Here is a 23,726-nt window from a genome sequence, read left to right as displayed (position 1 = left end):
GGACAAAGACCAAGAAACAGAACTCTTTAAAAAAAAATTTTTTTTAATGTTTATTTATTTGAGAGAGAGGGAGAGAGAGCACAAGTGGGGAAGGGGTAGAGAGAGAGGGAGACACAGAATCCAAAACAGGCTCCAGGCTCTGAGGTGTCACCACAGAGCTAGACGTGGGGCTCGAACCAACGGACTGTGAGATCATGACCTGAGCTGAAGTTGGACGCTTAACCGACTGAGCCACCAAGGCGCTCTAAGAAACAGACTCTTAATTATTAAGAACAAACTGATGGTTACCAGAGGGGAGGTGGGTGGGAGGACGGGTAAAATTAGGTGATAGATATAAAGGTGGGAACTTGTTATGATGGGCACCAGGTGTTGTACGGAAGTGTTGAATCACTAAATTGTACACCTGAAACTAACATTACACTACATGTTAACTAACTAGAATTTAAATAAAAACTTTAAAAAAAAACTAGGTTTCATTAAAATTAAGGATTTCTGCTCTATGAAAGACACTGTTACCAGAATGAGAACACAAGCACAGACTGGGAGAAAATACTGCAAAAGACATATCTGATACAGGACTGTTATCCAAAATATACAAAGAACTCTTAAAATAAGAAGAAAACAGCACAATTTAAAAACTGGCCAAGGATCTTAACAGACAGACATACCTCAAAAAGGAAGACATACAGATGGCAAATAAGCATACAAAAAGATGCCCCACATCACAGGTCATCAGGAAATCCAAATTAAAACAACAATGAAATACCACTACCCTTCCTAGAAGGCCCAAAACCCAGAACACTGACAATGCCAAACACGGGCAAGAATGCAGAGCAACAGAAACTCTCATTCATTGCTGGCAGGAATGCAAAACGGTACAGCCACTTCAGTAGTTTGGTGGTTTCCTACAAAACTAAAACACACTCTTAACCACAATATCCAGCAAGTGCACTGCTTGGTACTCGCCCAAAGTAGTTCAAAACTTAGGTCACATAAAACTCTACACATGGAGGTTCACAACAGCATTATTCATACTTGCCACAATTTGGAAGCAACCCAGATAGATACCTTTCAGTAGGGCAATGGATAAACTGTGGTATATCCAGACAGTGGAATATATTATTCAGTACTGAAAAAGAAATGAGCTATCAAGCCATGAAAGCCAAGGGGGAAACTTAAATGCATATTACTACATGAAAGACGTCAATCTGAAAAGGCCACAAACCCTATGATTCCAATGATATGATATTCTGGAAAAGGCAAAAGTATGGAGCCAGTAAAAGGATCAGAGGCTGCAGGAGGGAGGGAGGGAGGGATGAACAGATGGAGCACAGAGGATTTTTAGGTCAGTGAAAATACTCTGTATGATCATGGACTCTGAATGACAGTGATGGAGGTTCACCAATTATAACAAATGTATCATTCTGGTGGGGGATGCTGAAGGGGGGAGGCTATGCATGTGTGTGGGACAGTGTTATACAGGAAATCTCTGTACCTTCCTCTCAATTTTGCTGTGACCCTAAAACTGCCTTTAAAAACTTGAGTCTTTTTTTTAAAACATAAAAACAAAAAATGACATTAGTTAGGTTAAGAATCCTAAGATTGAGAAACAAAAACATCAACAGTAAATGAGAGTTCCATAAGTTTATTTAAAGTTATAATAAGCTCTTATATATGTTTATACAGTTTATTAAGAGAAAGACAAAATCTGAATCACATATAAAAATAAATAGGAACCATTCACCACCTGGAACTACAATGATAAAACATCTAGAAAAGTACAAAAATCTAAAATAAGTTCACTTCTAGAGAAAACTAACAGTCATTAAAACCACGTCACACCAGAATGTAAACATCTATATATCAACATAAATACCTACAAATCAGCAAATATCAATATAGCTAATTTAATCAGAGAAAGTTCCAGGGGAGGCCAACTGTATTCACTTAAAAGTGAAAGACTTTCTTTTTTAATAAAACAATTAAAAGTCAAATATTTCACAAACTTGAAATTCCTTTCCTACCGTTCACTAGCATTTTCAAATAATTAACAAAAGGTAAACAAATGTATTTCCTCTGGAAAGAATTAAAACAACATTTCTATGATCTTTACCATAGTAAATATCACTTTTAATTAAAGAATAGGTTAAGTTCTGTATGGGGTTAAGAAACGTACATAGAGAGAAAGCACACTATCTGGCCCCTTTTCCTAAATTCATCCCAAGTCCAATTAGAGGCTTTCACAAGGATAAAGAGAGAAACCACCAGGGCTGTAAGGCTGCCTCTTGGGAAAAGTCTAGGGATTTAAGGTACGCAGAACACAGCCAAAATGCAGTTACATGTGAGAGTATGTGACTGAAGTTCATTGACGGAGTACCTAGAGCTCTGAGACCAACTGAATGACAACACTAAACATCGGGTGGCAATTTAAGTAGGCAAAAGGCAATACCAAGATTATACTGGAGTTACCTCGAGCAACCCACAAGTTAGGAGAAACACCAGAGTTACTTTAAAAGAAGAGAAGAGGAAAAGAGCTGTTAAACTTTCTAGAGACGAACTTGGCCACACGTATCAACAGCATTACAACCCAACATACTCTTTTTTTTTTTTTTTTAATTTTTTTTTTTTTCAACGTTTATTTTATTTTTGGGACAGAGAGAGACAGAGCATGAATGGGGGAGGGACAGAGAGAGAGGGAGACACAGAATCGGAAACAGGCTCCAGGCTCCGAGCCATCAGCCCAGAGCCCGACGCGGGGCTCGAACTCGCGGACCGTGAGATCGTGACCTGGCTGAAGTCGGACGCTTAACCGACTGCGCCACCCAGGCGCCCCACAACCCAACATACTCTTATCTGTGCTGTTCAACTTCTAAAAACTTCACCTGAGAAAACAATACTGAAAACAAAGATTTAACTACTAAGACAGTTATCTCAGGAGTGTTTAAAATAGTAAAAAACGAAAAACTAGATACCCAACAACAGCAGAGAAATGGTTACAGCATGATATATCCCCAGCAGAAACACTATGGTAATTAAACACACAGCAGCTAAAATAACATACACAGAATGAGGCTATTCAGGTTTTTTAAGTATGAGAGTTGGTGCACACAAGTACCCATCCGGGAAAAAAAGACAAATAACATGCCCTCAAATGTAAACAATGGTGGTTCCCTCTAGCCACCTAGGGTAGGCTAGGCAATCTAGGGTAATCCCTCAGATTACATAGATCTTTTTTCTTTTTAAAAAAATTTCCATCATGAATATATATTCCTTTTGTAATACTTTCTAACAATAAAATTTATAAATGTAAATAATCTTCAATAGATCCTGCTGGTCTCGTGGCCAAAATAAAACTTCCTTAAATCTTAATTCTCTTCATTTTCTTCATTAATAAAGGTGAGAAATAGGAGAAAAAACCCCCAGAACTTTCTTAAACCAAACTAGGAAAAAAAAAAAAAAACAGAAAGCAGGACAGTCCTCTAGCATGTCCTGGTGCTAAAGAAAGGCAAAGCTTAACTTGCAGTCATCTGTACTCAGAGGGATCTGTGAGAAACAAGAATAGCAAACAATATTTAGGTGAGGCTCCTGCAGACAACCCAGTACTGTGTGCTCCCGGGGCAGGTGGGCACAGAAGTTCTCCAGACAGGCATGGGCCCCTCCATTAGGGCAGAGGTTGAGAGGCCAGTGGAGGCCACAGAGGGGAGGAAGTGACCATGAGCCAAAAAGGTGCCCAGGATGGTGAGGTATCCTGCAAGTGTTTCAAGAAGGAAGAGGTACTGAGAAGTGAGTAAGTATTACGATTAAGAAAAGAAAGGATCTCTGAGCCTCTCTGCGCTTTAAAAAATACTCCAGTGAAACTAAGCTTGCGTAATGCTCCACCTGGCAAGATCACCGGTGACCTCTAAAACCACACTCTGGCAGGGGGAAAGCAAATGGTGAGGAGAGAAGAACAAGGATGAGGAGACAGACAACAGGTGAACACCACGCCTCAAATGAAAGGGACAAGAGACAGTGGGTAAGAAGTGAGGAAACTGACACATTTGTAACCAGAGAAAAGCGCCACTAAAAGAGGAAGGCTGCCCAAGGGGCCAGTGACAGCTGAAATATGCAATTTTGTAATTGATTATAGTATCTTATTAGAAAGGAAATTAACACTGACCATGCCAGATAAGGAGCCTTTCACAGGGTCTCCCTTTCTCCCAGTACACCACATAGCTACTTGCCCAAGTTTAAAACTACAATCTAAAACTCGAATTTAAGATCTGCCAAACCACTACCTGTGACCCAGACCAAAAAGTTCACTTTACGTGAACAACAAAACCACCGTTCATTTTAAACTAGATTTTTGACCTCAGGCCAAATGGGAAATTCCTTAAAACTCTCCTATAAAGTCATGTCCTTCTCAAAGTTTGAAAGTGACTAGGAGGTGGGGGCTGGGGGCAATGCCAGGGGAGGCTTGGAGAGCCTGCTGTGTGTGCCCACCCCAGGAAATACACCGCTCTTGTGCTAAAAGAATATCAGGAACTCACCTCCATGTGGGAGAGGGGCCCACTTGGTTTATTGTGGGTTTTTTGTTTTGTTTTTAATGTTTATTTATTTTTGAGAAAGAGAGAGAGAGCATGCACGGGAGGGACAGAGAGAAAGGGAGACAAGGGATCTGAAGCAGGCTCCATGATGAGCTATCAGCACAGAGCCCGATGCCGGCTCAAACTCCCAAACCGTTAAACCGTGATCTGAGCCAAAGTCGAATGCTTAACTGACTGAGCCATCCAGGTGCCCCAGGGCTCACTTTGAATGTAAAAATTTTAAAAATATCCTGAACCTAATAAAAAGCACTAATGGATGTGAAACTAGATTATCCAACACTTAGCAGAGATGAGGGCACCTGCTAATATCAAAGAAACCTGTGCAATCTCAAGCACGCAGCCACCATCCTTCCTCCCCCACCATGAAGCAGAACAGACCCTCAGAGAGGCAAATTAGTAGTGACGAAGACGGGAAAACTTCCAGGTCTCCAGTGAGGTCTCAGTTGGTAAAGCCAAGCCACAACTGCAGTCCTTAACTCCCCTCCCTGCAATATGTGACACAGACACAATGTCTTCCACCTCCAGGACATCAATCACCGGGCTTTCCTTTTGCTTAACTGGCCACCCCTTCCTTCTCCCTCTTCTTCAAGAGCTGCTTCTCCCCCTGAGCTCACGGCTGGGCCTCTGCTCAAGGCACACACACTTATTCCCTGCAATTTTCTGTATCTATCCCCGTGCCCAGACCCAAACATCCACATACAGGAGCTCTGTACTTAGCTGACCCACAGGCACCTTGAGCCAAGGTCAAAACTTCTCCAAAGTCACCAAAGCCGCTCCTCCTCATAATGAAAGACACAGCCATCTAGCCAGTGACCACTGCCAGCCATTCTTGAGTCTCTCTCTCTCTCTCCTATAAACAGCTATCAGTTACCAGTCAAGCAGTTCCCACCTTGTAAATGTCTCTAACAAGAGGCTGTCCTCCTCCACACACACCCCCCCCCCGCCCCCCCATACTGCCTTCTTCAGCCAAACTGAAAGCCAGATGTATCCTGTTCATGTTGCCTCTTGTTTCCATGATGTTTCTGCAGTTGCTTAACAAGAACATCTAACATAACTGCTCACTCTTTACGAAAGAGGCACCCTGAGGCACCCTGTTTAGGAGTTTTGCGTGTATTGTATATGATCCTCACAATATCTGTATTTCGCAGAGGGGTAAATTAAGGCATAAGAAGTCAGCTAACTTGCCCAAGGTCATACAATAGTAAATGAACCTGGATTCAAATCCAGTCAGCCTCCAGAACTGGTGCGTCAACCAGGAAGCAGACTACTGCCTCCCAATAAATGTTACGGGTTCAGATTAAGAGTCAACCCGAGTCAACCCCACCAAATGAGATGAAAACCGAAGAGTATCCATACAATTTTACAATTAAGACATCAGTAGTTTTGTAAGTGAAACCCCTTTAAGATGATGTGATAAAGGCAGAAACCAGATGCCAAAGGGCTAAGGAGAGAGTATCATTTTTAACAGCTACTACTTAAAACATGCCCTGTGCCAGGCACCATGCCAAGTACATACACCATACTTTTTAATCCTCACAACGCTGCCAGGTAAATGTTACTATCCTCATTTTACAGATGAGGAAACTGAATCAAAAGAGGTTAAGTAATCTGTGCTAGGTAATAAGTGGCAAGAGAGAGATTCTGACTTAATTCTTCTCACTCAAAAAGCTGTGTCATCAATCACAATACCAGGGTTGATAAGTAGGTTTCAAGTCTAATGCCAAGCTGAAAAGAAACAAAATTTTCTTAGGCCATGGCTATATAAGGTGTTATCTTAGTCATAAAAGCACAAGACTGATTTTTTTTGAAGTTTAAAATGGTTAACTTATTTTCCCCCTCTTTAAGCAAGGCAATTCATAGCTCACAACTCTCATCAATCAGAATATAAAGCAAAGATGAGTAGAATCTTCTCTCGATGGTTTCCTGTTTCTCAAGCTAATACATTTCATAGTGCAGAAAAGACTTTCACAATAACTCACAACAAGTTTAAATGATCAAGATAAATTACAACAGGAAGCATAAAGTTTTAATGCATTTTAGGCAACACCAGTACTCGAATAAAGACAAAAAGGAACAACATGGGCTGACATAATTACGTTTGTAACCAGACTTAGTTCCAAAATTCAGACTCTAGCTGTATTTCTACTCACTTATAATTAACAAACGCATGGCTCCATTTTCAAAGGCATAATATAAAATCATGGTAACTTCCAACATGCCTCCCTCTCCTTTTAAAAAAATTAATTCACCATAGTTCCAAAACGGAAAATAACTTATCTTTGTTCTTTAGTTTTTTTTTTTTAATTATTGAGCATCTTAGAAACCAAATTTAAAAGTATCCCCACATTAAAGTTTAATGACTTGGAGTTTAATTAACAGATATTTAAAAAAACAGATCATGAGTGATGACAAGATTAAATCAACACTAAAAGTTCAATATGAAATTGTAACATCCAAACTCAGTGTAAAGACTGGCAGATGTTGTGAAAACAGCACTTTTAACCAAACAGCGTAAAGGTCCAACCAAATGACCATAATTCATAGACAGTCATCACCAAAGGTTGATGTACACTCCCAGGACTACATTTAGGTATGGAATTACACACAGAGAGAACTACAGACCTCTTGTCAAATTTATTCAATCTGTACCAGGGAAGGAGAATTTAAAGATTTCCATATTTATCAAAATGAATCCAAAATGGAAAATCAATTTGCTAAAAACTCTTATCTTTCCTCCATTCCTTTTTTTTAAGTCACTATGATACTGGGCTCTTTTTTTTTTTTTCTTTGAGTTTTTACTTAAATTCCAGTTAGTTAACATACAGTGTAATATTAGTTTCAAGAGTACACTACACTGTGATTCGACACTTCCATATAACACCCAGTGCTCCTCACAAGCGCACTCCTTAATCCCCATCACCTACTTCACCCAGCCCCTACCCACCTCTCTTCTAGTAACCATCAGTTGTTCTCTATTAATTAAGAGTCCATTTCAGGGGTGCCTGGGTGGTCAGTTACACGTCTGACTTCCGCTCAGGTCATGATCTCAGTTTGTGAATTCCAGCCAGGCATCAGGCTCTGTGCTGACAGCTCAGAGCCTCAAGCTTATTTCGGATTCTTTGTCTCCCCCTCTCAGCCCCTCCCCCGTTCGTGCTCCGTCTCTCTCTCTCTCTCAAAAATAAACAAACATTAAAAGAAAAAATTAAAAAAAGAAAAGAGTCCATTTCTTGGTTTGCTCTTTTTTCTTATGATCATTTGTTTTGTTTCCTAAATTCCACATAACCTTTTTCATTTTAATTAAAATGTCATAGTAAAATACTTTTATAAAGGCTGTCTTACATGGCAATGGGATTCTGCAGCATGTTACTGACAAAAAACATCCCGCAGACTGGCCATCCCTGTACTATGTCATGCTGTGTCTCCTGTAAAGGCCACTCTTTTTCAGACGCATGTCTATAACAAGGAGACAGAGCAGTGGCTAGAAAGGGAAGAAGAGTCTAAAAGAAATACCAAAAAGTTAAGATGGTGCAATCCTGAGAGTGTTTAACGAAAGACTAAGGTTGAAGCCAGTGAGGTCCTGAGACTAGTCATAATGTTGCAGAGCAATTACATGGCATCCTATTTGAATGGCTTCAAAGGTCTTCCACAATACTGTGTAAGAGAAACCAGCCACATCTCGGTGAACTAGACGTCAGTAAAAACACCCAGGGGATGTCTGGGTGGCTCAGCTGGTTGAGCGTCCAACTTCAGCTCAGGTCATGATCTTGTGGTTCATGAATTCAAGCCCTGCGTCAGGCTCTGTGCTGACAGCTCGGAGCCTGGAGCCTGCTTTGGATTCTGTCTCCCTCTCAAAAATAAACAAACACTGGGGCACCTGGGTGGCTCAGTCCCTTGAGCGCCTGACTTTGCCTTAGGTCATGATCTTTCGGTTCACGAGTTTGAGCCCTCTGTCGGGCTCTGTGCTGACAGCTCGGAGCCTGGAGCCTGCTTGGAATTCTGTGTCTCCCTCTCTTTCTGCCCCTCCCCTGCTCGCGCTCTCTCTCTCAAAAATAAACAAACATTAAAAATAATAATAAATAGATATGTAAACATTTAAAAATTAAAACAAAACACTCAGGAATTGGCTTAAAAGCCTGCCATTCATCAATTGGCAGTAGCCAGAGTGGCAAAGATCATACTAGAGCCGAGTTCCCACAAACTAAACACAGGCACAGAAACAACGTGCAGACACTAAATTTAATTTCCTGACTGTTAATACCAGACAGGAATCACAATCAGCATCTTTTTCATTGTCCTTAAAATAAGTTAAGCACTGCTTTGTGTCATTGTCTGAGTAACAGAACAAAAGAAACCCACCAAATGAAAACAATTCTTTAGAACTCAGAAACCTACCAGAAGCCAGACTGGGTAGCCAGTGCTTTTTCTGTCTTAGAAAAGCATTTAACCCTTCTTACCGACTGCCTCTGCCACTGCTTCCAGGTTTCTACTGCCCAGCTACCTAGCCTGAGTGCTGTTCCAACACCTGGCCCTAGCTTTTTCATTTCCCAGTTAATTCTGACCCAAATGCTCAAGATCTTTTGAGGTCCACCTCAAGGGTCACTTCCTTTATGAAGCCTAACCATAACAAAAACCTCTGATAGTTATCTCCACGTGGCCATTCAGTCCTGCCACTTTTATGAGCCTACTGCTTTCTCTAAGTACATTCCCTGCGGGCAGAAACTGTATTTGCACTTAGGTCTTGTCTCTCTTCAGTGCAACAGCTGCCAGCTGCCCTAACACAGGGAGGCTCAATCAGCATTTGGGGATCTCAGTACCCAGACGTGGGTGGCAGGCAGTCCGGCTTCCAGTCCTCCCACCTCAATTAGGCCACAGAAATTCTTCCTCCACCTTTACTAGGAAGTCAGCACACTGCCTCCTTATCCCAGGGAGTAAAGAGCTTGCAGTCATCAAGTATATCTTAGCTGCACAACGGTCTATTTCCTTTCCTTAAATCAGGAAACTGGAAGGTGTTCTTACCCTTCAAGCAATTTCATCTACACACAGGATACAAATGCTCAGACCCCAAACTAACCAGAGAGCTATCGGGACAAAAAAAGTTATTAAATATCCATCTTGAAATTAATCAAATTCCAGCCTTGGAATTTTTCCTCCCACTGCCTCCCACAGAGGCTCACCTTTGAGGCAGGAAAGTAGCAGTTCAGGAGCAGCCACAATCTTCCCTGCTTTAAAGCAAGCTGCAAAGAAGCTCCCCATTCATCGCTGAACGAGGGCTGTAATCTGCTAGTTGAGAACTAAACTACAGGCATCGTATTCTTCAACAAAGGCCCCCTCACCAGCTGTCCCCCGGTTATGGTGTTCACACAGTTCAAAACAGCACAATAGGCTTGGTTTTATTTCTAATGCTGTTTAACAAGAGAAACAGAACTACTTGCCTCTAAATTACCCTGCAGCCACTCCTCGATTTATTTTATTAAAATATGAGTGAAGACGATTATGCACCCCATCTCTGGGTATTTACCAAGCCTGACACATAATATACCACTATTTCAAGTGTCTGCACATAGGTTAAGTCTATCCCATCTTCTTCCTGAGGTGTACATGATTTGCAAATAGAGAAGTAACGCAAACACGACCCAAAGTCAAAAATGGCAAACTACCAAAATGTTCCCCGTGCCAAATCCAAATTATCCAGGCCTCAGGTCCGAACGGGGGACGTCCCGCCATCTCGAGGGCGGCAGGGCACCCCGGCTCCAGGCATGCGGGTGGACCAACCCGGGGGGGGGGGGGCGGGTAAACAGGCCCACGCCAGCGGCGCAGGCCAGACTTGGGCTAAGGCGGAGCGACCCCCACCGCCAGCTGGGGCGGGGGCTGCAGCCCCGAGAGGCGGTGAAGACACCCGGCCGGAAGGGCCGCTCCCGACCAGCACGGCGCCCTCCCGACCCCGCGCTCAGCCCCGGCTGAGCCCCGACCCCGGCCCGCCCTACCCCGGCTCACCCCGCCCCGGTGGGCAGCGGCGCGCCCCGGGCCCGGCCGGGCCAGCTGCTCGGCGGACGCCCGCGGCCGCTCAGAGATCACTCGCGGCGGCGCGCGGCGGGCCGGGGGCCGCTCGGCACCATCCTCCCCGCCGCGCCGGGGGCGGCCTCGGGCTCCACGGGGCCCAGGCGAGGACCAGAGGCCAGTCCGGCTCACGCCGCCGCGACACAGACTCGTCTCAGGGTCCGGCAGCCGTGGTTTCCGGGTAGAAAAAAACGCCACCGCCAACGCTGCCGTGACCTCCGACACCTGGCGTCCGACGGCGGCGCGGCCGGGACAAGATTCCTCAGTCGCGAGCTGCGGAGACCACGCCCCCTGGCTGGGCTACGTGGGGGCTTGCGTGCGAGTACCGGGGCTGCGTGCGTGCTGACACGGCGCGCGGGGCCTGCCTTTCTGTGTCTGTGTTTGAGCGGGGTGTGGTGAGGCTGGCATCGTGGTGAGTGCGCGTGCCTAGTGCACGTGGGTGGACCTGCGTGTCAGTGCGTTCTGTAAAGACCGTGTGTGCTGTGCGTTTGTGGGTCCGTGTGCGTGTTCAGTGCTGTGTGTGATGGTTAGGAGTATAACGTGTGTGCATACGTAGGTGTGTAGTGTGTGTGTGTGCCCGTGCATTAATCACTGCCCATGAAAGTATAATTTTAATACAATCCCTTTGTAAGGTAATTTGGCATCGTCCAGGAAACTTGAAGATGTGCCTTCTTTCTGGAGAATATATTACCCCGGAGAAACAGTTGCACATCTGCGCAAGTAGACAGAATAAAGAATGTTTATAGCACCGTTATTTGTAGTCACTAAGAATTGAAGAGAAAACAAACCTCCATACAGTCAAACGTAAAAATAGGCAGTATATTCTTATATAAACAATTTCGACAGCGAAGATTATCCAGAACAGCTTGACAACATCCGGGCTCACCCTAAGGGCATAACATGCTGGGGGGGGAGGGCGGGGGGCAAGCCACGAAACGATACATTGCAGCATAATTCCATTATATAAAATCCCCCAAACATGCTAATCAACGCATTGTTTAGAGATGCATACGTGACTGGTGGAATTCAGAAAAAAAAACGAAAAACAAAAAACAGGAAGAGATGCACAAACTTCATGTTAAGTGGTAAGAGGATAGAATGGGGGAGGAGCACACAGGCTACTTCAAGGTACCTTGAGCAAGTCACAAGCGCTCTGAGCCTCCTGTACTTGGTTTCTGAGGTGGGGGTGATAACATCAGCTTGTTCCAGTTCGTTAAATTCCTCCACTCTGTAAAACTGTAAAGCACTATCCAAAGATAAGTTATGTGCTTTGAGAGCTAACCACGGTAGGACCTGAGCTGTTTGTCAAAGTTCCTGCAGGGCACTGACCCCTGGTCGGTATGACACACACCGATTCAATAGTATTATTTTATGGGTTCAAGGAGCTTCAGAGTAGTTTATGTCAGCTTATCAGCATTATTTGTTGATAATAGACAAAGGGCTCTGCATTTGGGGCTAGTTACAAGCAGGGATATGCCTATGCTGTGTGACCAGAAAAAACATTAGAAAAGAAACCAGCAGACTCAATTTTGGGCTCCCTGCTCTAAAGCGTTCCATGCACATGTTGGTGGTTCCTGCCCCAGGAGTGAAAGCGCCATCTGTTTGGGCTCTTACAGAAGAAGGATAATAGAACCTTGCACCTGGCCTTTCCAGCCCTTACTTAAATATTATTGGTGTATTGTATTTTTTGTCCTGTAATAAACTGTAGATTTGTTAGGATCTATGAGTTTTCTTTAGCAACCAAAGCCTGTTAAACCATTTCAGCAGCTGGTGTCAGATGTAGGATTTACTGAAAAAACCCTGACTCATTCTTAGCTCAAAATATGGCTAAGGCATTACTAGAAAAAAAAAAGGGGGGGGGGTGATTCTGATAAAAAAGATGAAAATGAACAAGTTACTCTTGGTTTGAAGTAGCACAGACTTTGAAATTAGATACTAGTAGTAAAACATTCCAGTGAAATCTGGAACTGAAAGAATCTGAACCTCAGGAGCTAGAAAAATGGACCAGCAGGGAACTGCAAACTGATACCAGGTCAGCTAAAAATTCAGATCTGTGGTTGCTGCTTTGAGCATCAGCAAAATGAAAGTTAAGTTCAGAATCTCCTTGGGGTGAGCTGTGTCCTCTCTGGTTGGCACCATATGTTTGATGAGTCAGCTAATTCTGTGAGACTTAGGACAACAAAGAAAATAATTCAAGTTGGGCAAGATGACAGGGAGGGCAAGAAACTAGGGAAATAAGGGATTATTCAGTGAGGGAACTGAATAATTTTCCAGGTCATTACAGACATCATCCTGATAAACCTTTGTTAAAATGATTCCTGAGAATTTTAGAGAATTTTAGAATGAGGAGCAGTGTCTCTGCTTTGAACACTTCTGACTGAAGGGGAATATTTTGGTCCACCAACTATTGGCTAATACCTTTGTGGGGATGGTTCATAGGGAAGCCCCCAGGTTTCTAGAATGGATTAAGAAAAGGATCCATCATGCTTATCCAGAGAAAGACAATGTCACTTCCCCTCCGTTGTCAACCAATACTAAAGTTGCAAAAACACTGCAGGCGTAGGCAGTATTGAACTATCTATATAATGACAGAATCGAGCTCCCTAATGGGATGCCCCTCACCCAGGCTACGACCAACACTGTAACTCAAGGCGTCCCGCCAGCACTAGCACCACGTATGACTTTGATATTGAGACCACAGGAGAACGTAAAAGAGGCAACCTCAAATCCTTTATCCCAGCTACCACACGGAGGATTAAAAAAAAACAAACTGGCACAGCCACTTTGGAAAACAAACTGGCAGTTCCTCAAAAAGCGAAACAGGGAGTTAACATTTTAGCCCAGCAATTCCATGTCCAGAGACCCGAGAGGATTAAAGCATGTCAACACAAAAATAGTCAAAAAAATGGAAACAGCCCAGATGTTCATCAATTGATGAATGGATAAACAAAATGTGGTACATCCATACCGTGGAACATTATTCACCCGTAAAGGGGAATGAAGCTTCAAAGCGTGATAAATGAAAGAAGCCTGTCACGAAAGGCCACATATTCTATGATTCCATTTGATATGAAGTGTCCAGAAGAGGCAAATCCATGGAGACGGAAAGTGAATTCGTGGTTGCCAAAGGTGGGAGGTGGTAACTAAAGGGGAACAGGGTTTCTTTTGGGGCCAAGAAAAACACTTGAAAATTGACTCGGTGAATGCACTGAAAACCATTGAATTATACACTTTAATTGTGTGAATTACATGGTATATGAATTACATCTCAGTAAAGATGTTTTCAAAAAAGTTAGAACTTTACAAAAGAAAGGAAGTCAACACAAGAAAGGGACTAACAATTCAGCCTCTAATCATGTGGGAATCTTTAGACAGCTAGTTGTAAAAGTCAAAAAAGAAAGAAATTGAGAGAGAAAGTGCCACCAAAACCTTTATGAAAATCTGGAGATCCCACATCTAAGTCTCCTCAAAGCCCCTCGGATGGAAAATCCAAAGGTTTGGGGAAATTCCAGAAAGAAATATGGTTCCAGTGAGCCTACAGCATTAGATTCTAAAATACTCTTAATAGAAAGGTAGTAGTTCTTTGTCCAATACCTGCAAGTTTTCCTTAAGATGGATATTATTTTGAGGTGCCTGGGTGGCTCAGTCAGTTGAGCATCCAGCTCTTGGTTTCAGCTCAGGTCATGATCTCACAGTTCGTGAGTTTGAGCCCCGCATCAGGCTCTGTGCTGTAAGTGTAGAGCCCACTTGGGATTCTCTCCCCGCTCTCTCTGAGAAGAGAGAAGAGAGTTCTCTTCTCTCAAAATAAACAAACTTTAAAAAAAGTCATCATGGAGGAAGAAGACAAAAACGCCAGGGCCTCTTGACTCAACTCCCAGTGGGGTTCCCAAGGTCTTTTACCAACAATGGGGGGTGAAATGGCCAGAGGTGGAGAAGTAACTCTTCTAGATCTCCTGGGCGTGGAGCACATTTACAGTGTTGCCTCGGCCTGCTAACAAGCCCCATAGGGGCAATAGAATTAATCCAGGGGGCTATGGGGACGCTACTGTAAAAGGGACCAGAATTAAAGTCTGGTCAAAAGTTGGAATATGTGATTTATAAATGTATGCTGTGATGGTGTCTCCCTTACCTGCCATGCTTTTGTGGTGGAGTCAGGGCAGGGGGGAGGGGAGGTGGCAGAGGAATTCACACAGGGGCCTTCCCCGCTGCACTCTGTTTTCTCTTTCAACATTGAACCTGCACTAAAACTTCAGGTAAGGGCTCCAGAGGCTGGGACTATTCCACAACAAGATACCATGTCCGGAAATTTGGACCTAACGGCAGGATTTCAAAGGGATCGATAGGACTGACGGTCACTTCCCCGCACCCCACAGCGGTGGAGCTGGCTGCTGAGATGTTTTGTTGCCCAGTGGATGGGCCAGATGCACTTCTCTGCACGTATCCAATCAGACCCTCGAGGTGAACTGAAGAGAAGGCTCCTGCCCATCTCCTGTTGCTGCCAGCAGTATATTTGCACGGTAGGGAACCACAGGGCCTTCTTTAGAGAGAAAAGACTGGCTTAAAATTGATGATATATGGAAGAAGATGCAATTGCTCCCAGGGGAAAGGGAGCCAATAGCTTGTTAAAGGGAAAGTCTAACCAAATCTCCATGGCTGGTTGAGAAGCTTAGAGGAAGGGAATAAATATGGTCTCTTAGCTTTGACTCTGAAGGTCCTGGGGGCAAAGAACTGTGTCAAAAGCTCCTCTTTTTTGAAGAGCCAACAAGTGACCTGACCACTACGGACAACCGTTTGGCGGACCCTCAGAAGGTTAGACATAGAATCACCATATGGCCCGTCAATTCTAATCCTAGGTGTACATCGCGAAGAACAAAAAGCAGGAGTTAAAACCGATGCGTACCCACCGATGTTCATCACCCCATTATCTGTAATAGTCAGAAGGTGGAAACAACCCAGATGGTCACCAACAGATTAATAGGCAAACAAATTGGCCTACACATACGAAAGAATATCACCTTGCAAAGGAAGGGCACTCTGACACGTGCTGCAACATTATGTGAAATGAAAACATTATGATAAATGAAACAAACCAGACACAAGGAACAAATGTTACATGATTTAACTTACATGAAGCAGCAAAGTCATGGAGACAGAAAGTAGAAAAGAGGTCATGGGGGGGGGCACGGGAAGCAGGGAATGGGGAGCTATTGTTTCATTGTATAGAGTTTCTATTAGTTCTGGAAACAGGCAGTGGTGACGGTTGCGTGACATTGCGAATGCACTCAATCCCACTGAACTGGACACCCTAAAAGTGTCGGTGTGAGTTGGAAACATTTCACCGCGTTAAGAAAAAAAAACCACGCGAGTGGACAACGTCCAACCTAATGACCTTCTGCGCGTGGTCTGTGTCCTCACAACCGATGACCAGGTGTGAGGTCTGTGTGACCACAAGGCAGCAATTGCAACGGGACTGTCTTTGGGTCTGCATTTGACGTTTGCTCAGGAAATACTAGAGACAAGGCCTCTGACTTATACTGCTATGAGAAGCAATTATGGTACATGAGAAAAGGTAGATTTTGTTGGAAGGGACGACATCATAAAAAATTGGTTGATTGTAGTTTAATCAGTCAACAGAAGTATGCCACAAAGCACAGATAGCCAGTGATCAGGGAGGAACAGGATTGTCAAGTATGAAACATTTGTGCTCATGTTATTTATTAGTGGATGGATCAGCTCTCTGTTCAAATGGATGCCAACCCCCCAGATGACTGCAAACATTTGAAATCCGTGTGCACATTTGGATCTTCTATGTGAACGGAGCACCTGTTCCAAGGTGTTCTGTGCGAGTGTAGGTGGTTCCTGAACCAAGAGAGGGGTGGGTAATAGGACCTTGCACGCAGACGTCCCAGACCCTTAGGGTGAGACAGCCTTTGGCTGTGATTTCCTTATTTCCATGCTGTTGCTACCTAGTACCCTTTCCAGGAATGGACTGTAGATAGGTAAGCACTGCCATTTTGAGTCCTGTCATTTTGGGTCTTGAGCAAGTCAATCCTGTTTGACTACCACCATAGGTAGAGTTTTGCTGCACTAATGATCACTGGGTCTCCTGATGGGGTGCACTGAGAAGGACACATCACCTCTTTGGCATTCCTGCCAAAATGCTAAAACCTGAATACAATCCTCAGGACGTGATCAAGCAAATCCAGGATGAGTGACATTCTGAAAATACCTATCCCACACTCTTCAAGTACATCAATGTCATGAAAACAAGAAAGACATGTATACCAAATTCATGTATACCAAATCATCATGATGTACACTTTCAATATCTCATAATTTTATTTGCCAATTTTACCTTAATAAGCTGAGGAAAAAAGAAATAAACCTGGGCAATTGTTCTAGATTAAAGACCACTAAAGACACATGACCACTAAAAGCAATCCTGCACAGGAACCTGGATTGGGAAAATTTGGATATGGTCTACTGACTGCATCAATGTTAAATTCCTGTGGTTACGTAAAAGATTGTCCTTATTCTTAGGAGATATATACTATATTTAGATATATACTAAATAGAGGTATTGAATTATGATATCCGCACCTGAGAGAGAGAGAGGAAGCAAATGTGACAAAATGTTAAGTATTGAATCAAGGAGAAGGGCATACAAATGTTCATTATAGTATTCTTTCAGTATTTCTGTAGATTTGACACTTCTCAAAATAAAAATTTAGAAGAAAAAATAACAATCACTGTGATACATTAGGCCAGAAGTCAGCAAACCTTTCTGCAAAAAATATATATATTTTAAGCTTTATGGACCATACGGTGTCTGTCGCAACTATTCATCTCTGCCACGTACTGTGAAAGACACAGAATGAAGGGGAGTGGCTGTAGTCTAATAAAATCTTATTTACAAAAGCAAGTGCTGGGCCAGATTTGGCTGCAGGCCATAGTTTCTGACCTCTGCTTCAGGCTGTGGTAAACTCAGGGCAATTCTGCTGCCTCCTACAGTCAACTAGAAATTCATGGCTGCTCAGGAATTGACAGCATGTGTTAAAATGTGAATCAAATATTGTCGCTTGAGATGCTATTATCCTAATCTCCCAACAACTGATGACCTAACAGCCACGCCCCACTGAAAACATCCTCTCCTCTTTTTCATCTTGACCCTAATAAAAACTCTTCAAATCTCAGGGTGCCTGGGTGGCTCAATGTGTTAAGCGACCGACTCTTGATTTCAGCTCAGGTCATGATCTCGTGGTTTGTGGGATCGAGCCCCACATCGGGCTCTGTGCTGTCAGCGCAGACAGTGGAGAGCCTGCTTGGGTTTCTCTCTCTCCCTTTCACTGTCCCTCCCCTGCTCACCCTCTCTCTGTGTCTCTCAAAATAAATACATTTAAAAAAAGAGAAATGGGAACTCTGTGGGAATGTAAAATGGCACAGCCGCAATGGAAAGTAGTATGGCATTTCCTCAAAATATTAAAAATAGAACTGTAGAATTACCATATGATCCAGCACTTCTGGGTTTATTATCCAAAAGAATTAGAAGTCAGGATCTTGAAGAGATATCTGGACCCCTGTGTTCATTGTACCATTGTTCATGATCGCTAAGACACGGAAATAACCTAAATGGCCATCGACAGATGAATGGATAAAGAAAATGTATACTCATACAGTGGAATGCTACTTGGCCAAAAAAAAAAAAAAAAAAAAAAAAAGTAAGGAAATTCCGCAAAATGGGATAACATGGATGGACCTTAGGACATAAGGCATTATTCCACTTACATGAGGTATCTAAAATAGCCAATTTCATAACATCAAAGATTGGGATGGGGGTTACCAGGGGCTGGGGTGGGGGCGTACTGTTATTAATTAACAGTCCAAAAATTTCAGTTAAGGTTCTAGATACCTGCTGTGCAGCACTGTACTTAGAGTCAACAATAACACACACTCCAATATTTGTGAAGAGGATAGATTTTACGTTAAGTGTTGTCACCACACTAAAAAGTAAAAGAAAGAAAAAGAGTGGGGCCCTGGAGCTAGTCTTCCCCGGGTTCGAATGCTGGCTCCCCGCTTCAGCTCTGTGATCTTGTGCAATGCCCAGGCATCTCCACGCACCAGCTTCTCTTTGTGCCTCAGGACAATTAGCACGACTGACCTGCAGGCTACCGGAGAAGAGTAAACAAGTTCTTCCATGTCAGGCACTTAGCACAGTGCCTGGCATGTACCGAGCGCTAATTAATGCTACCTGTTAGTATTCCTACTAAATTCGGTTTCTTAGACACAGTCAAGAGGTAATACATCTTTAAATGCTCACTTAGCACAGTACCTAAGGGCTAAATACATGTAAGATGTTGCAATTGTTCCACTAGGCAGTTAAACAGGCATTTGTTGCCTGTCACTTTCATTGTATCTTACTCTCAGCTAAGTCTTGAGCCATTTAACTTGTCATGTTTTTGCACCTTCCCATTTCTCCTGGATTGGGAATAAGCTGAAGGCAGAGTCCAGGACGTGTGAATTTTTGCAGCCCCTCCAGCACCACGCTATGTAGCCCGGGCTGGAGTATATACAGGGCATAGTTTTAATACAGTCTTGAAAAGAAGAATCTTGGGGCGCCCGGGGGGCTCAGTCGGTTAAGCACCCGACTTCGGTTCAGGTCATGATCTCACGGTTCATGGGTTCCAGCCCCGCAGTGGGCTCTGTGCTGAGAGCTCGGAGCCTGGACTCTGCTTTGTCCCCTTCTCTCTCTGCCCCTCCCCTGCTCGTGCTCTGTCTCTCTCTGTCTCTCAAAAAATAAATGAATGTTGAAAAAAAATTTTAAAGGAAGAATCTTCAGTAGACCACCTAATCCAGCACGCTACTGATTGACTCGTCTAAATAAAGTTTACTTATTTTGAAAGAGACAGAGATAGTGCAGGGGGGCGGGGCAGAGAGAGAGAGAGATTGAGAGGGAGAGAGAGCAGGCTCCACGCTGCCAGGGCCGAGCCTGAGGCAAGGCTTGAACCCAAGAAACCCCGAGATCCTGACCTGAACTGAAACCAAGAGACGGGCATTCAACCGGCTGAGCCACCCAGGCGTCCTCATCTCCACACTTTTAAAAAGACAGAGCTTTCAGAATGAGTCACTATGACTTATGAGATGATAAGAGAAACTCCTCACTTGACAGTGACCGTGTCCATCCACCCCCTCTGACTTTTCAAAATCGGGAGGAAACGACCAGACTCCTTCCCCTCCCAGACCTGTCCTGCGCTCCGCAGCAGGGACCATCAGAATTCCAGGTGAATTCTGACCATGGACTCAGAGCTCAGGCGAGATGCCTCCGTGTTTGAGAATGCTTACCAATCTTCCAGCTGCCACCCCAAGTCCAAGAAACTCGATTTCTTTCAGCTTCACTGACTTTTTATTACGGGAGTAGCACTTTTCTTCTGGCAGTGAAACCATTCAGCGGGTGTGTACTTCCATAGAGGGAATTTAAACCAGACACCTAGCCCTGCAAACAGCTCGTTATTCTTTTAAGGAGGAGGAGGCCTCAGAACCTTCCAGGAGGATGATTCTACCCCAGAGGTGGCATTCTATATTGGCAACCGCAGAGGGGTTGCCTGGGAAACCCTGTTTAGACATCAGCTGCGTCACTTTTAAGACAAACTTCTCCCTTTAAGAGCTAATGTGCACGATTACAATTCTGTGTCGTGTGGTGGTTTGGACAGCGTTTGTTTTTATGCTCTTAGAATAATTTTTCCATTTTTCTGATTACAAAACAACCATTGTATTGTATACAGTTAGGAAACTTTAGGAAATATTAAAAAGGAAATTAAAACCATCTGTAATAACCAAACCCAATGGTAACTACCGTTAAGATTTTGCTGTATTTCTGGAGCAGCTGGGTGGCTCCGTTGGTTAAGCGTTGGCTTCTTGGTTTCAGCTCAGGTCATGATCTCACGGTTCGTGAGTTCAAGCCCCCAGTCGGGCTCTGTGCTGACAGTGAGGAGCCTGCTTGAGATTCTCTGTCTCCCTCTCTCTCTCTCTCTCTCTCTGCCCCTCCCCTGCTTGTGTGTGTGCGTGTACTCTCTCTCTCTCTCTCAAAATAAATAAGTAAACTCAAAAAAAGAAAGAAGAAAGATTTTGCTGTATTTTTTTTCCTTTTTTTCCAGCATTGCATGGAATTTTAAAACAAATTCGGAACTATGCCTCACATCATGCTAGGATAGTTTTCTACATAATTATTATTTGATTTAAACATCCCCCTCTACACAATTTAAACACTGAAAAATTTTAACTTCTGTAGTCCTTATTTTTAATGTAAATTTTTATTGTGTTTCTTATGATTTTTTTTTAGCATAGCTTTCCAGAAATGGGATTACTGTGCCAAAAAGTAAAAAATATATATATTTTTTTATTTAAAAATTTTTTAATGTTTATTCATTTTTGAAAGACAGAGAGAGACAGAGCACAAGCAAGGGTGGGGTGGAGAGAGAGGGGGACACAGAATCTGAAACAGGCTCCAGGCTCTGAGCTGTCAGCACAGAGCCCAACTGCGGGGCTTGAACTCACAAACCTTGAGATCATGACCTGAGCCTAAGCCGGAGGCTCAACCGACTGAGCCACCCAGGCGCCCGTATATTTTTTCATTTTAGAGGGAAAGAGAGTAGGCAAGCAGGGTAGAGGGGCAGAAGGAAAAAGAGAGAAGCTTAAACAGGCTCCACACTCAGCGTGGAGCCTGATGAGGGGATCAATCCCACAACCCTGGGATTATGAGCCAAAATCAAGAGTTGGTCGCTCAATCTATGGAGCCATCCAGGCGCCCAAAAGTAAAAAGAGTTTTAAGGCTCTGACACATCGTGCTGATTGGCCATCTGGAAATTTTATAATCTGTGCTTCCATCAGTGAGGCACATTTCTCTGTACATTCATAGTCCTAAAACGTTATAAAATTTCACCTTTGCCAATTTGACAGGCAAAAAAATACGTTATTAAATTATTTTACATCTCTGATTACTAACGGGGTTGAAATTTTCATCTGTTGCTGTCTATTGGTGAGTCTAAATGGTGAATTGTTTGTTCATGTCCTTTGTGCATTTAAAACAATGTTTATTTATTTTTGAGAGAGTGCAAGCGGGGAGGGGGAGAGAAAGGGGGGTAGTGGATCCCAAGTGGGGTCTGAGCTAACAGCAGCGAGCCCAGTGCGGGGCTCACACTCACGATCCACGAGATCATGATCTGAGCCGAAGTCAAACACTCAACCGACTGAGCCACCCAGCCACCCGCGTTTGTGAATTTTTAAATGGTTAAAATGTTTTAAAGTTTCTTATTTGAAAAAGTACTTCCGTTTTCTTTCATATTTGTATTGGTAATTTGTCTTTCTTCTTCCCCCACCCCCAACTTTATTGTGATAGAATTGACATATAACATTGGTAAGCTTAAGGTGTACAACATGATTTAATACACACTTATGTTGGGGCGCCTGGGTGGCTCGGTCGGTTGGGTGTCTGACTTCGGCTCAGGTCATGATCTCGCGGTCCGTGAGTTCGAGCCCCGCGTCGGGCTCTGTGCTGACCGCTCAGAGCCTGGAGCCTGTTTCGGATTCTGTGTCTCCCTCTTTCTCTGACCCTCCCCTGTTCATGCTCTGTCTCTCTCTGTCTCAAAAATAAATAAACATTAAAAAAAATTAGGGGCGCCTGGGTGGCGCAGTCGGTTGAGCGTCCGACTTCAGCCAGGTCACGATCTCGCGGTCCGTGAGTTCGAGCCCCGCGTTGGGCTCTGGGCTGATGGCTCGGAGCCTGGAGCCTGTTTCCGATTCTGTGTCTCCCTCTCTCTCTGCCCCTCCCCCGTTCATGCTCTGTCTCTCTCTGTCCCAAAAATAAATAAAAAACGTTGAAAAAAAAAAATTAAAAAAAAAATTAAAAAAAATACACACTTATGTTGCAAAATGATTACCACAAAATGGTTAGTTAATACATCCATGGTCTCACACAATTACCTTTTTAATTTAATTTTTTTTTTTTTTTGGTGAGAACATTTAAGATTTTAATTTAATTTAATTTAATTTTATTTTATTTTATTTTATTTTATTAATTTGAGAGAGAGAGAGCACACGCAAGCAAGGGAGAGGGGCAGAGGGAGAGAAACAGAGAATCTTAAGCAGGCTCCAGGCTCAGTGTGGAAGCCAATGTGGGGCTCGATCCCGTGACCCAGGGATCATGACTTGAGCCCATATTGAGTCGGATGCTCAACTGCCTAAGTGACCCAGGAGCCTCTAAGATCTACTTTCTTAGCAATTTTCAAGTAGGTAATACAGTAATTATTAACTATAGTCACCATGCTGTGCATTAGACCCTCAGAACTTCACTCCTCTTGTAAGTGGAAGTTTGTACCCTTTGACCAACATGTCCCCATTTCCTACCCCTCAGCCCCCGGCAACCACAGTTTTGCCTTCCGTTTCCATGAGTTCAGCCTTTTTAGATTCCACATACAGATTCCACAAGTGAAATCGTACAGTATTTGTCTTTCTCTGATTTATTTCGTTTAGCATTAATGCCCATCCATGTTGTCAGGATTTCCCTCTTTCCTATGGCTGAATTTTACATTTCTGTATCTATTCTCTGTCAGCCGTCACAGGTTGTTTCCAAACTTTGGCTACTGTGAATAATGCTTCAGCGGACATGGGGGTACAGATACCTCTTTGAGATCCTGTGATTTCATCTCCTTCCACGTCTATACACAGAAGTGGGATTGCGGGATCGAATAGTAACTGCATTTTTAATTTTTGAGGAAGCTCCACAGTGTTTTCCACAGTGACTGCACCAGTTTAAATTCCCACCAACGGTGCACGAAGGTTCTCTTTTCTCCACATACTTACTAATGCTGTTGTCTCTCATCTTTTTTTTACAATCATCCCCACAGGTGTGGGGGTGATATCTCACTGAAGTCTTGATTTGCATTTCCCTGATGATTACTGATGTTGCGCATATTTTCATATATCTATTGGTCATTTGTATGTCTCCTTTGGAAAAATGTCTATTCAGGGTTTCTGCCCATTTTTAAATCAGATTATTTGAGTTTTGTTTTTGTTTTTGCTGTTGGGTTG

General features: G+C 43.4%; 1 protein-coding gene across 2 annotated transcripts in view; it reads right to left on the bottom strand.

Moving 5' to 3' along the window:
• Window positions 1-20,095, bottom strand: part of TMEM248 (transmembrane protein 248) — a 40,573-nt gene extending 20,478 nt beyond the window's left edge. The window contains exon 1 of one of the 2 annotated variants that reach the window (XM_019421736.2): window positions 19,983-20,095. In XM_019421736.2, coding sequence (XP_019277281.2) covers window positions 19,983-20,084 — 102 coding nt within the window. In that variant the 5' untranslated portion in view covers window positions 20,085-20,095. Of the gene's footprint in view, window positions 1-10,580; window positions 10,842-19,982 lie in introns of those variants that run through there. The other variant, XM_019421737.2, reaches the window with a different exon arrangement.
• Window positions 20,096-23,726: the final 3,631 nt, after the last annotated feature.

The sequence above is a fragment of the Panthera pardus genome, unplaced genomic scaffold, assembly GCF_024362965.1.
Source record: "Panthera pardus isolate Hobbes unplaced genomic scaffold, ASM2436296v1 HiC_scaffold_4, whole genome shotgun sequence".
NCBI lineage: Eukaryota > Metazoa > Chordata > Mammalia > Carnivora > Felidae > Panthera > Panthera pardus.
Note: the sequence above shows the minus strand (reverse complement) of the source record. Positions and strands in the feature narration are given on the sequence as shown.